Below are 14739 nucleotides of genomic sequence, written 5' to 3' on the forward strand. Positions count from 1 at the left end.
AAAATCTACAGTATTTAAATTGTCTTTTTGAATCAGAACGACAATGCAACAGCCATGCTGGTGATTCAGAACCTAATTTACATGCATTGTGAAGTAATGTCAGTTACACTTCAGAATGAGTCAGGAAGAGAGACTCTATCTCATAAAGTGCAGAAAAAATCCAAGCTATGTATAATCAGCAGAATTTTAATGACATTCTGGGATTGCTTTTGAAGAATTTCAAAGTTGTGATTACAAAAATGATAGAAAAGATCACAGATAGTCTTACTCCCTGCTAACCCTGCTCCCCAAAGGTGATGGAATAGACTCCAGAAGTGACAGATCCCTATGCCTCCCTGGTGGGTAGAGGAGCAACACGTGTAATATTCTGCCTTTCTTTTGTCTTTTCTTTCTGGAATCTATTTCTATCCTGTTTTCAGGAACATTTATATGTTTATGTATTTAAAGATTATTGTTAATGATTATATCCTCAATATATAGAATTTGCAATCCGCATATTCCTTTTGAGCTAGAATTTCCCCCAAATCTTCCTTAAGTCTCTGTCTCTCTCTATCTCTGTCTCTTTCTCTCTGTGTGTGTGTATGTGTGTATGTGTGTGTGTGTGTGTGTGTGTGTGTGTGTGTGTTGTATTAGATGATCTCCAAGAAAGCCGACTGAAAAAAACGAAATTAGTAGTAAAAAGTTTCTTGGAAACAATAGAGCAGAACTAGGAAAATGACATAACCATGAGGTATATTTTTCTTCAGTCTGCCCTAATTCAAGACATTAATCTTCAGCAGGGGTGGATTTACTAAGCTGATCAGAATACTTATATTGTCTACTTTAGCCAAAGCAGTGTCTAGCACACAAAAACCAATTCTCATTCTCCACCTGTCCTAATATTTATCAATGCCTACTTTCTATCTCTGAATGTATATGTAAGCTTATGATACTGTCACATTCATTGCACATAGTCGATCAATACACATTTATTGAGCACCTACTATGTGCCATTATCTGGGCTAAGCAGTGGAGATACAAAAAGAGGCAAAAGACAGTCCTACTTTCAAGTAGCTCGTAGTCAAATGTCTATGGAAATGATTGGCAACTACCAAAACCTGAAAAAAAGATGGTTTTCGCCTTTCAAATGGTAAGTACTCCAACCAGAAAATAAGTATACCAGTTATCTCAACAGGTATGTATCTAGTGGAGAAGAAAGTCTTGCTTGAGTACATTGGGGGAAAAAATGTTTCATGGTCATTCAGCATTATTTGTTTTGATCTCTTCTAACTTAGCACCTTTTCATTACTAATTTGGTTTTCTGATAGATTTACTTCTTAGGAAGAGACCACATTTGGAGTAAACGCAAGATTTCACCTTGTCTCAGGAACTGTATTGCTAATTATAAGTTAATAAAGACTCTTTCATGTTTAAAAATCAGTCCCTTTTAAGTTTTGCTTAGCATGACTACTATCCCCATAGTAACCTGGAATAGTGTGGTAAAATAGAATTTCTGAGCCTACAACGTGAAAATGAAAACACTATATGTTTTGTAACCCAACTTGGACATTTCCACAGGCGAGGTGTAACCTGAGGAACTATTGCTTCCTTCAATAACGTTCTGTTTTCCATTTCACTTGCTTCCTGTGCTGGAGTCTAGGTAAGTTTGTGCACACAAAGCATGTAACTTTACCATAGTATGTGTAACTGAGCTGCTGGCACACAGATATGTGGCTGTGTCCTCCATTTGGAGGGACTCGATGTAAAGATACAAGTGAGAATTTTTTGGAGATTCTGATCTGAAGTGATTGGAAATGGTAGCCTTCTCAATAAGTGCTTTATTATTGAATAAAAACATCATCTGAAGTCCCATCCTAGGGTTCTGTTGAAACCAGTACAGTGTCATGTCCCATATCCTGCTCACATCTCAGGTTTGCTTTGTGTGCAATCCTTGTGATCTTGTGACATGGGGTCTGGGTGATTCCAGCATCCAAGGGGACTGTGGAGAAGAAAATGAAAAAAAATGGGATATTGATCGTGAGAATTAGTCTGAAATTAAAAGTGCAATGGAAAAACTAGGAATGGAAATGGAAAAACATCCTCAATGCCCAAACAGCTTCACCTGGACCCAGAAGACAAAAGGTCACACAGCAGAGGAATCTAGTGCTCACAGTGGTCATGGGAGAGTAGTACTCTCTCCTGAACACAGGACTCTAGACTCTAGAACAGAATGAGAACCAAGGACTCTGAGGTTGTGCCGACCCCTAGGAGGAGTAAATCCATGATGTCACAATTGACCAGTTCCAAAAATACCAGGGTCTTCTTAGTTGAGAGGCTGGTCTGCAATGTGTGCAGGGGAGCAGAGATATTTTCCCACGCCACTGCTACACACAGAAACTGTTTACCCCCTCAGAAAGATGTGATCTTTGTGTTCAGACAGTCATATTTACATTTGCTTTCCAGCGCTTTGCCTAGAGCAGTCATCCTCTCATGCTTTGGCTATCACCTCAGAACAGGGTCACAAATTAGTTTTATCTCTCCCCTCTTACCTTTAACATTAAGGTTGTCCCCACCCCTTGGTGGAGTAGGTTAGTGATATCACAGTCTTGATCATCACCAAAAAAAGTAGGGTCACCTAAGTTACCTTTATTGAGGCCAGAGGAACAGAACCTTTTCCTAGACCACAGACACACCCAGAGACTTTTGTCTCCCTGACAAAAGGATGGTCTTTTAAGAAATCTTGTCAACTTATTAACCAACCATGATTCCAGAGGACTCAAGATACGCTCCTGATAGCGAAGTGATAGGCTCAAGGTACAGACTGAAACATTTATTTGTTCTACATATGGGAATTTGTTTTGTTTGACTATTCATATTTCTCTTTGCTTGAGAAACATTTCTTAATGATCACCTCTCCCTCATAAACCCTAATTCTAGCATTGTCCCCTCTAATTTTTTATTTACTATAGAGTCTTTATAGATCTAGCATTGCACTGGCAGGAGACCACCCTGACCAGCTAACCCAAGTATTCCAATCTCCTCAACAAATCTGTTTCTGGTGAAAAAAAAATGCCTTGGACTAGAACCACTGAAGAAAAATACCCCTCATCTTCCAGCAGCTTGCTTTGTTCTGATCTATTTTCATCAAGTATCATTTCACTACTAATTTGGTTTTCTGGTAAGCCTTTCTTTATGGTAGAAGATTATGCTGACAAGGCCTAGCATTAGTGAATTACTGAGAATGCTACTATTTCCAATTAATAGTAAACAATAAATATATACTCCAACAGGAGTATTTCACTTTAGAAGTTATATTTCACAGTAATAATAAATAAAATATATTTATTCACTTTCTGGCTTATAAAACCATACCTTGTCATTTTGGTTAGGGTGTACTTTCCCCAGACCCAAATTGTGCATGAGTTGATGGATAGATTGAATTCCTGAGCCTCCAAAGATGAGAATGAAAACACCAGATTTGAGGAGCACAGTCGGGTTAAGGAGCAACTGTTGTATTTCACTTGACCAAAGTCTTGTGGGGCACTGAAATTGCACTCACCTCTTGGTGGAGTAAGTCAGTGATCTCACAGTTTTAACCATCTCTAAAAACAGTAGGGTATCACATGCACTGAAACTGACCTATACTGAAAGGCAGAGGAATAAATACTTTTCCTAGACCACACACACATCCAGAGACATTTGTCTCCTTCACAAAGGAATGGTCTTATCAACTTATTAATAAACCATGATTCCAAAGGACTCATGCTGAAGCATACTACTCATGTCCTGACAGAGTAGTGATGGATTTGAGGGTACAGATTGAGGCATTTATTTGTTGGACATGGCCAACGTGGGAATTTATTTTGTTTGATTACTCATATTGCAATTTTTTTTATTTTTCCCAAAAGAGTTTGTTGAAGGGGCAGGGAAGTAAGAAGGAGAGGAAATAAAATCTTATTAATTGAAAATTAAATTAAATTTTTAAAAATAAAGGATGTTTTTTTAAAAAGACATCACAATATATTTGTGTGGGATGATGTGGGGTGGTATGTGTGTGCGTGTGCGTGTGTGTGTGTGTGTGTGTGTGTGTGCATTGTGGGGGACAATCATGTATTTGGCCATTTTTCTGGACCCTTTAAGGAGAGAAATATCAGTTCTTCCCTTTCCCCTTTATCTTTAATATCTTAATTAAATTATCCCTCCTTGGGGAAACCCTACTAAATGATTACACATCCTTCATAAGCCCTAAATCTCCCACTGTCCCCACACTATCTTTGAATTCTCTTCAGTTTGTAGCAGGTCATCTTGTGTTCATCATTGTCCTGGTGGGGGGTGAACTCTGACCAGCCAACTCTAGTCTCAGTTGTCTCAATATCTGATGGAGAACTATGTCTTGGATTAGTACAATTGGGAAAATATAACTCATTGTTGCCATGTAGTTCTCCTTGCTATTTTTTTTTACCAAATAACTAAATTACTAATTAGATTTTCTGAAGGCTTCCTTTCCAGGAGATTAAAGCGAGAGTCAAAAAGAGCTTTCATCTCACCTCAGCAGTTATATTTCTAAGTTAATAAAGTCATTTTCTAGCTTTCTAGTCAGTCCTTTTTGAGTTTGGGCAGTGTGACTACTTTTCCTAGAAACTGATCCCCCCTGGGCAAGTTGACAACATTGAGTTCTACAGGTTGCAATGATCATGAGAATGCTCATGCCCAGCTCCACTAAGGTTCTTCCAGGAAATGAGGTTGGACCTGAATTGAGACTCTTCTTGTCTCCTAGACCAACATTTCATGCCTCATCTTTCTTCCTACTACTTCCTGTGCTGGGGACTGGGGAGGTTTGTGCACAGAGAGCAGGTGATTTCACAGTGCTGTGCCTACACTGCTGGCACAGAGATATGTGGCTGTGTCCTCTAACTTTAAAGCTTCAATGTGAAGACGCAAGAGAGAATTTTGTAGAGTTTGGCCTGAAGCGATCTGAAATAGTAGCTTTCTCAACAACATACTTTTTCTATATTATTGCAATATATATGTATACATATATATGTACTACAACTCTATATACAACTATCTGTACAAATATATGTGTATATATATGTATATATATATATATATGTATATATAAAATGTTCTTGTTTCTATTTGCTTCACTCTGCATCAGTTCAGACAGATCTTCCTATGTTTCTGAGTTCCTCATAGCCATTTTTTCTTCTGGTGAAATATTATTTTGTTACATTCATTTACACAACTTCTTTAGTCATTTCCCAGTTTATGGGGTCCCAGTTGAAGTAGTTCCTCGTTATTCATTGCCACAAAAACAAAAGTTGATATAAACAGTTTTAGTATACATGGAACTTTTCTTTCCTGACTTCCCTGGGAGATATGACTAATAGTGAGATTTCTGCATGCAAGAGAATGAACTACTTAGTCACATTTTTCAGCATATATCTAAGTTAATTTTCAGATTGAAGGAACACCCAGCATCATATCAGTGTGCTAGTGTTTCCACATCACTTCCAACATTGACTATTTCCATCCTTTGTCACCTGTGTCATTTTGTGAGGGAATGAAGTGATCTCAGAATGGTTTTGTTTAAATTATAAGTGATTTGAAGCAGCCTTTCATTTTTGTTATTAGATTACAATAGTTTTGAGGATTATGTTTATTTCCTTTGACTACTTATTTATAGCCCTTGATTTTACATATTTGTGTTAATGCCCTAAGCATTTTGGATATCAAACCCTTGTCAGAGATATCTGATACAGATTCTTTCCCATTTGGTGGTTTCTCTTCTCATCCTAATTGCATTGATTTTGTTTGTTCAAATGCTTTTCAGTATTATGAAATAAAATTCATTTGTTTTGTTTATTTTACCTTTACTGTCTTCCCCTTCCTCATTATTGTCATAGATGCTTCCTTTCACTTTCATCCATTTTTTAAGAAAAAATAGTATTCCATATTGAGGTCAAGTGTACATTTAAAACTTATGAGGATGTGCTAGATGTTAATCTAAAACTTCTTTTAAGCTAAACTGCATTTTTTTCAGTCATTATTGTCAGATAGTTTTCCCCAAAACTTTTCATGATCTTGAACTTACTGTACTATGGACAATTGAATTCAATTGTTTTTGAGTCTCATGTATCTAGCCAGTTCCATTAACCTCCTTTCCTTGTGTATGTCTATATATACATATATACACATATATGCATATATATACATATATATCCATGCAATTATATTTATTTTCCTTTATTTCTATAAAGTACATACAGTCTTATTGTACTGAGAGAGTCTTAATAGATTGACTCCCAAATAATTTGTGATTGATGAAGTCATTTTAAATGAGCTTTCTCTTTCTGTCATTTGTCTCCCTTTTTTATGGCTATATTGAAATGCTAATGCTTTTTGTAGATCTATTTTTTATCCTGCCAAATTGCTAAAGTTATTATCTCAGTAAGTTTCTTTGCTGGTTTTCTAGTATAATTCCTAATTTTTTTTTCCAGAGTGGTTGTACTAATTCAGAGTTCCACCTCCTGTAGTATATATGTCACCCCTTTATTCTTTGTTCCTTTGCTTCAGCCTCAGATGGAGAGATATGTCTTCTCCTTGGCAAGGTCAACCCTTCTCCTATAGTCTTAATCTAATCCCCACCTATTTACTCTGAAAACTTCCCATCTCTATCATTCTTTTTTATCTTCAGTCTCTTTTTATCCACTGGTTCCTTCCTAGATACTTACAATCATGTCCAGGTCTTCTTCATTCTTTAAAAAAAAATTCTTCAATTTATTCCACCGTTCCCCCACACTGTTGAACTATCTTTTCATCCCTTTTACAAAATACTAGGAAGGGTACTCTATCCCTTACTGACCCTATTTCTTCACCTCCCACTCTTAACATCTGCTTTGTGACCTCACAATGAAACTGAAATACATCTCAAGATCTGAATACAGCCTTTATCAGCACAGGAACCAATGAGATGTGTAAAGTATAGTTTTCGGTTTGCTTGTTTATTTATTTGTTTTTTTCGTGAGATGGAAGGAAGGACTGAAAGAGTATGAGAGTCAGGAGTCTTACAGCGTGGGGAGGTGGGGGAGGCATAAATGGGAGCCCTGTTACCTTTTAAGTTCCATGAAGAAGAAAGGAGTTCAGGGTGTGGGCCCAAATACAAGTGGTTATCAGCTGATTTCAAGTGAAGAATGCTGCTACCCCAAATTGAATATGATTGTAAATAGTTAAAAACTGTTTGACTCTCTGATCCTCTTAAGGAGTGATCTGTCTGGATAAAGCTTCCTTTTTATGTGTCTCTGCCTGCCTCACTGCTCTGGAGGACCTAGAGAATTACATCTATTCTCCTTGCTCTTCCCCATCTACTGCCTCACTGATGGATGGAGAACTGGTACTGCTCCTCTTACTAATTGTTGGCTCAAATTGTTTATTTGCTTTTGTAACAGGTTTTGTCTTCAGAAGAGGTTAAGCTGATTTTTATCTTATTCTGAAGAAATGTCTACCATGAGAGAATTGATAAGATTACGGTAGTGTGGGGGGAACAAATGACAATGTATATTAACTTCTTTCTTTGGTGAAACAAAGGGGAAGGAGGTGGCTTCCCCCCACCAAAAAAAAAAAAAAATCACACACACACTCAAACACTCACACACGATCTCTGATATTAAATCCACTAGTTTTTTCTACTTGTTTGGGTTTTTTTGTTTTTGTTTTGTGATTTTCGTTTGTTTGTTTGTTTGTTCTTTTTCTGGAAGCTCTCACATATAGCTTCCCTGAGCAAATGTCGCAGGTTGTTATTTAATATGCTCTGTCTTTGCCCTCCATAACTCTACTACTTATAGCTCAACTCAACTTCCCACCCACTAATAGTGACCATTTGTCACTGCTCTCTCTCTGACTTTTCTAATTCTGTGGTTTTTTTCCCATACTCCTCAGTCTCCATTATCTGCCAATAATTTCCTTCCTCAGGGGACCAGCCCTCTGATATTCAGCACAATGAAGAATACTTGGTGTAGGTTTCTGGCACAAAAAATATGGACCTATTCTCCAGAGTATCTCTGTTCCTCCTTAATAGACAGATAGACAGACATCTAGCCAGCTAGCTAGCTAGCTAGATATTTCTCTCTGGCCTCAGGCTTCAGACCCAAAGGTAATTGAAGGGCTTAAGGAACTCTCCTTGCACCTTGCAGGGTGGTTCTGCATCCACAAAAGCCCATAGCCTATTAACCCTCATTCTCACACTTCACAAATGTTCATAGATATCTAACTAGGTATTCAGCTGAAAAGACAATCTTCCTTCTAGTTCTAGGTATGGTGGAGTCTTCAAACAGGAAATTATGATGTACTTCTCTCATCTATTCTCTTGCAGACTTTGCAGGCATTGGGAGATTTGGATGGCTTTCCCTTAGCTCTGATTTGGCATTATCATAAGATGCTTCAGGAAGATTGAAATGAATGGGAGACTTGTATTGTTCTTGGGGAGCATCCCAAACCCAACAAGGGGCCAAATGGAATGCTTCTTCAAGCTGAACTTGCTCTCATAGAGTGAGAAAGTGGTGGAAGTCTAATACTTTGGGAGAAATGGAAAGCATGAATGGTACTTTGCTAGCAGTGCATCAAATCTTTACATAGAGTGTGGTAGAGAAGTCCTCTGGTCCTTGACCCCCCAAAATGAACTCAAGGAATATCCTTACATCTCTGAGAGAAAATACCCATTCTTTGAGGTTGAATGATCACTGACAGAAGGTAGTGGATTAGTACGATGAAATCTCTAAACAAAGGATTGAGATAGAGTTTGGTCCCTGAGAGCCATAAACAAAGATGGTGGGCTCCATTAGCTAAGAGCTGAGAATAACTGCAGGGAAAAGGACATGAGTGATGGAGGATCATGGCTCTAAGAGATACCATGGGAACATTTGTAGGAGGCATGTACTGTAGAAGAAGTATAGTGAGAGTTCTAACTTTTTGATTACTGTGATTTGTATGGGACTTTGTAGTATGGTTGTTCAATGCTCAGCATTCTTTTCTCCACGGGTCAATTTTTTTCCATTGTCGTTTAAATAAATGTATTCATTCTTAAAGCTTTTGAACCAGGAATGTACCCAGTGATTTGGTGAAAACACACTAATTTGTATAAGACTGAAGATTGTGTGGGTAGCTCAACAAACCAGAATAGAGTCCCCTAAAGAAACCTGTGCCCCTTTTCCCAGCAGCCTCTAACTTAAGGGCTACATAAGCATACGTGAAGCTTTCTAAGACCCCAAAATATTAAATAATTTCATGTAAAATATGTAATACTACTTTTATTGTGAATAAAGAAATTATCAGTAAAATCTAGTTTTAATAGAATATCAAGGCTTCATTGGCATGTGTCGTGCTAGAAAAACAAGGCAGTTCTGGGTGCCAGGAGGTCACAAATTATTCAAGAAATATGTCTACAGGACACCTACTTTGTGCATGGCTCTTCATGCTGCTATATTCAAGACTTTCCATGGCAATGGATAGATCCCACGTGGAAAACAAAAATGTGTAAGGCTTGGCATCAGCACTAATACATCCTGCAAGCTATTTAAGAGAAGAAGTGGTGAGGGGGGAGGGACTTCGAAGTTTACTTCATCCCTGACACCCATAAAGCCAAAGAACAAGTTTAAGAAACAACACAGGATGTCACAAAGCCATATATGGTATAAGGCCAAATGAGTGATGTTAGCCATCAGTACTATGGGAATTAAAGGGAGGAAAATATACCTGTGACCTGAGGTGATCAGAGAAGAGTTTCTTAGAGCAATAGGGCCTAAGCTGATTGTGTTGGTGTACGCCTATAATATCAGTTACCTGGAAAGATGAGACTGGAGAATCACTGGAGTTCTTAGGTGCAGTGGGGCTAAGCCAACTGTGTGTCTACATTAAGTCTAGCATCAACACAGTAAACCCCAAGAAAGAAGAGCAACCAGACTTCCCAAGGAGGAGCAAACTGGACAAAGTAGGAAATGGAACAGGTCAATGTGTTCATGTTACTCAGTAGTCATTAATGGGTCTGTGAATAATCCTTGTACGTCCAGCCTGAGCAAGATGGGAAGACCCAATCCTAAAAAAAAAGGGGGTAGGGAGGATGGAATCAAAGTGTTACCACAGAGAATTTTAAGTTTAAGAACAGCAGGGAAAAGATCAATTTGAGAGGGAAAAGATCAAAGTAGTGAGTTATAGATGTGTGTATGTGTATGTGTATGTAGTGTTCACGGAAGAGTGAGTCAACTAGCCTATTAGGTATGAGGGAAGGATAATGTGTGTGTGTGTGTGTGTGTGTGTGTGTGTGTGTGTATGACTTCCCTAAGCAAATAAAAATCCTTTTAAAAGAAGAACTGTAATCATAAGCCCGAGGCTACGATGTGGGGCTTAGCCATAATCTGCTTGACTCCCTCCTCCTCATTTTATAAAATAGGAAAACTATAACCTGAAAAGGTTAAGTGACATTCCAAACATTATCATGCTGTATTAAACTTCGATGTGAACCCATCTCCCTTGCCTCTAACTCTTTCACTTTCTCATATAACATAATTTTGTCATACCCAACTGTATCTAAAATGTTAACAAGAAAAGCTATATCCTACAATATGTACAGAGATATGTATATATACATATGTAGAGATCATATCTTAACAGTAATATAGTTACATAACTATATAATAGATATTGATATGCTAATGCATATATATACACACACAGAGTAGATATGTATATATACTATACACACAGATAAAACTATATGAAAGATGCTGATAAATCTATAAAATTATACAACTTACATGTCATTATATAGCTATATCTATATGACAGATACATCTATGTATCCAAGTATACTATGTACAGATATACACACAAATGTATCTATGAAGTCTATGATATATTTAACATATAAGTAATCATCTATATTATAAATATCTATATAGCCACTTAACCCCAGTTGCCTCATCCTGGGTCATCTCCAGTCATCCGGATGAATATCTGGTCGCTGGATTCATATGGCTCTGGAGGAGGTGAGGCTGGTGACCTGCACAGCCCTCCCTCACTCAAAACAAAGTCAAGTTCATCATTTCCCTGATGGCACGGTCTTCTTCGGCAACGAAGGACAAACACATGCAAATATCTATACGGATACATTTCTACGTATAGATATCTGTGCATAGTATATATGTGTGTGTAGTTTATAGTTTGCTATACTACATATAGCATATACTACATACCAAATTGTGTATAATATATATGTATAGCATATAATATATATTGCATACATACATGTTGAAGTTATTACAGCTTAAAATGGTACTACAATTTTCGGGACACCTTGTATTTACAGGTCAGGGCCTGAGGGTCTAAAGCCAGCATGGTAAGATGAGGTAGCCTGCCTCTTACTCTTCTAAGCTATTTCATTGTTTCTGTTACTGTACAAGACTGGTACAAGTGTGACAACATCTAGTTGACCTAAATGGTGACTAAATGATTCATTATGAGACTGTTACATGACAGGTCTTTGGGACAGAGGTGAAACCATGTCAGTCCATTGTCTTCCTTGATATGACTTCCTGGGCTGGGGCCAGGCAAGTTTATGCACAAAGGGGAGAAGACTTCACAGCTCTGAGACTTTGCTACTGATGCAGAAATGTAGGGCTGAGTCATCCTGCTCCTAAGAATGTTGGAAATGTTGAAACTTCTTTTGCTGCTCAGCAATGAATCAATCAGAAATTATTTCCTTTTCCATTCAGTTTCTTATTGTAACAGGAAAATAGCATCTGGGGACCTTGACCCTGATGGGACCAAGACTGTTGGGTTCAGAGATGGGATTATATTTCCCTAGTCACTGTCTATCCCTTCCCAGAGATTTAGATATCTCAGGATTTGTCCAGAAGTGTTCAAGAGTCAGTATTTATCTGTTGCTAAGAGTCAACTGTCAAATTTTCAGTATGAGCATTGAATTGACAAATTGACAAATACTAAAATCAGGGCTGGATTTATTGTTTGGTTGATTTTCTAGACTTAAGAAAGTGTTGGATAAAATGTTAGTAATATAGATTAAACTAATAAATTGCTTCATACCTTTGGTGGGGGGTGGGGAGGTGGAGTCAATGGTTAGACATTTACTAGCTCACTCGAGTTTGAGTAACTAGCAACCATTGGATATGTACAGAAAGAAGAAAGAAACTGAGACATGTATCCTAGGGAGAAATTTATATTGGAGTCATAGCAATATCCTTTCTATGCCAAGAACAAATCTGTTATAAGAAAAATTTCCACACAGCAGAAAAACCTACTACCTATACCAAGGTTAGGTCAGGAAGAGGATGTCTCTTAGCTCTCTCAGTCTCTCTCTGTCTCTCTCTCTCATCTACCTAGCAGATGAGGAAGACCTTGGCTGACCAGCCAAGTGAGTTTATGAGATAAGTTATGAATCTCATTCCCCAGTAACTTTAATGGTGCTTTTTGGTGACAGTTGCTTCTCTGCCACCAGGAAATAAAGACCTCCTCACCACAAGCTTCCTCTCCTTGACTACACAGTTATGAGTCAGGGTTAGCTGCCAAGACATGTCTTCCTTCTCAAAATTAGCGGATCGTCAAAGGTAGATAAAGGAAGCAAGTCTTTGAAGTCTTCTTTTTCCCTACCCCCATAGAGACACAATTTCTTCTCCACATAGTGCCCTGAATTTTAGTGTAACCACAGCGCCTCCTAGTGGTCAATGGGATAGTCCTTTTTTATGAACAGAAGTAGTGAGGGTCTGTGGGAATGGAACATTGTGTTACATTGTTTAACGTTGTCTTGATGGATACCTTGGTTACTTTTGCTGATGTGACCTTTTCATTGTCTTATATATTCTTTATTACAAAAGAAGCATTTAGAAATCAGTTTGAAAGGAAACCCTAAGTCATATAGATTCTTGAGGGAGGACAAAGACTTTGAACTTGTTAGTGGGAAATCAGTTAAATTTAAAAAATGGAAATGCAACCAAAAAGCAAAATAAAATGAAAATAAAAATAAAAACTTTTGAAAACATAAACAAAATGTCTCCAGGTTGTAGGTGATTGGTATGTGTTCAGAAAGAGAATATTCCCTATCAGTTAAAACTCCAAGAGCTAATAGTCTTCTTTCTTTATGGTGAACATTTGACATCATTGGATAGGTGAACGAACTTCGTTCTCATTACAAGTGCTGATTAGTAGACTCTAAATAATACTCTAAAACAATTAGAGCACAGCTAATTACTGCTCTTATCAGCAAGAAAGTAGCACTTAGCTGAAAACTTAGTCTGGGATCCAGTCAGTGGCAGCCCTGGGGCCATTAGCTGCTCACATATATGTAAGGTCAGCACATGTGAGCTGTCTGTGCATACTCCATATGAGATTCCTAAACGTAATCATCCTTCCAATGGGAATGTCAGTACTTATACAACAATGTGCCACAGTTTCAAAGAAGACAAGCTCCTTTCACCATTTTGTGTTTTATTACACTTCATTGAATACCTTTGCTTATAATGCAATTCATCCTGTCATGACAGGAAAAGGAAATATATATGTGGGGACTCAAAACCTATGGTTCTGAGTGCATAGGGACCCACAGAGTACCTTGAGGCAACATAGCTTTGCTGGAGTATTAAGAGTGAGGGAAGGTCCTAGGTATCACAGTGAGAAGTAGATAATGTCATTACCAAAGGGAAAGTGATAGTCCCTGGGACTAAACTGCCATTTATGTGAATCTCCTCCTTCCTTTCCCCCTGACATTTCTCACTGGAATTGGTCCAAACAAGTTTGTGAACAGCTGAGAGGTGACTCTGTGGCACTGTGTCTCATCTGCTGGCACAGAGATAGAGGGCAGAATCCCCCTCCTCCGAGGTATTGATGATGAGTTTGAAGTGGAAATTGTCATGCTGATGAGCTCTGAATCGATCAGAGATTTTTCCTTTATTATTCTGTCTCTTATCATAGAAGTAAAAGAGCATCTCAAGACCCTGACCCAGTATCTGACGATACCAGAATGTACTTTCATGCCCAGAGATGGGATCACATCCCAGGGTCACAGACTGTCCTGTCCTGGATATCAGGTGACTTGGATGTTGAATGACTCTAGTATCCATTTGAGCACCTGTGGGATAAGAAGAAGAAAGAAGCTGGATAACAAATCCAAGAAGGAGAAGTTCTTTGGATGTCCTAAGAAAATGTTTAGAAGCAGAACCTAAAAAAGGCAAAATTCCAAGTGGGACCAGTATTTACCTGCTATTAAGAAACAAATCATCATAGTGAAGAAAACCTTGCTATGCATGGTAGGGTCAGGGCTAGAAGAGGGGAAATCCCTCCTTGGGTGTCTGCAATTAGAAAGGTTCCTCTCCTGAGCACATGGAATGTGGCTATGATATTATGGGTCCTCATACCCTCCCCCGACCACCACTAGGTTGGGATCCTGCTCTGACAGGGTGAAGGCTCAGCCTTGTCTCTACCTCTTCCTCATCTCTATGTCATTAGTGACATCTTACCTAGTGGGTGCAGCTGCCCTTGTATGATAGGCAGGAAGTACGCTAAATATGGAAAGGAGTGATCTCCCTTCTGCCAAGCCTTAAAAGATCTTTATCTGAGATGGTTATTTCCTCTGCCAACTGGAGTTTTTTGTTTTTTGGTTTTTTTTTAAAACAAATTACAAACTCTTTAGTCCTTCAATACATAGTTATGCATCATGGCTCCCTTCTAGGACAAAAGTCTCCTTTCCAGACACTG

The 14739-nt window shown here is 38.3% G+C and overlaps 1 gene segment (V, D, J or C); it reads right to left on the minus strand.

Moving 5' to 3' along the window:
* Nucleotides 1–4839: 4839 nt before the first annotated feature.
* Nucleotides 4840–14447, minus strand: LOC140531874 (T cell receptor beta variable 5-5-like). The segment is given in 3 exon segments: nt 4840–4953; nt 13821–14113; nt 14242–14447. Coding segments are annotated over 3 exon segments (456 nt in total).
* Nucleotides 14448–14739: the final 292 nt, after the last annotated feature.

Source organism: Notamacropus eugenii, chromosome 3 (genome assembly GCF_028372415.1).
Source record: "Notamacropus eugenii isolate mMacEug1 chromosome 3, mMacEug1.pri_v2, whole genome shotgun sequence".
In the NCBI taxonomy this organism is placed as follows: domain Eukaryota; kingdom Metazoa; phylum Chordata; class Mammalia; order Diprotodontia; family Macropodidae; genus Notamacropus; species Notamacropus eugenii.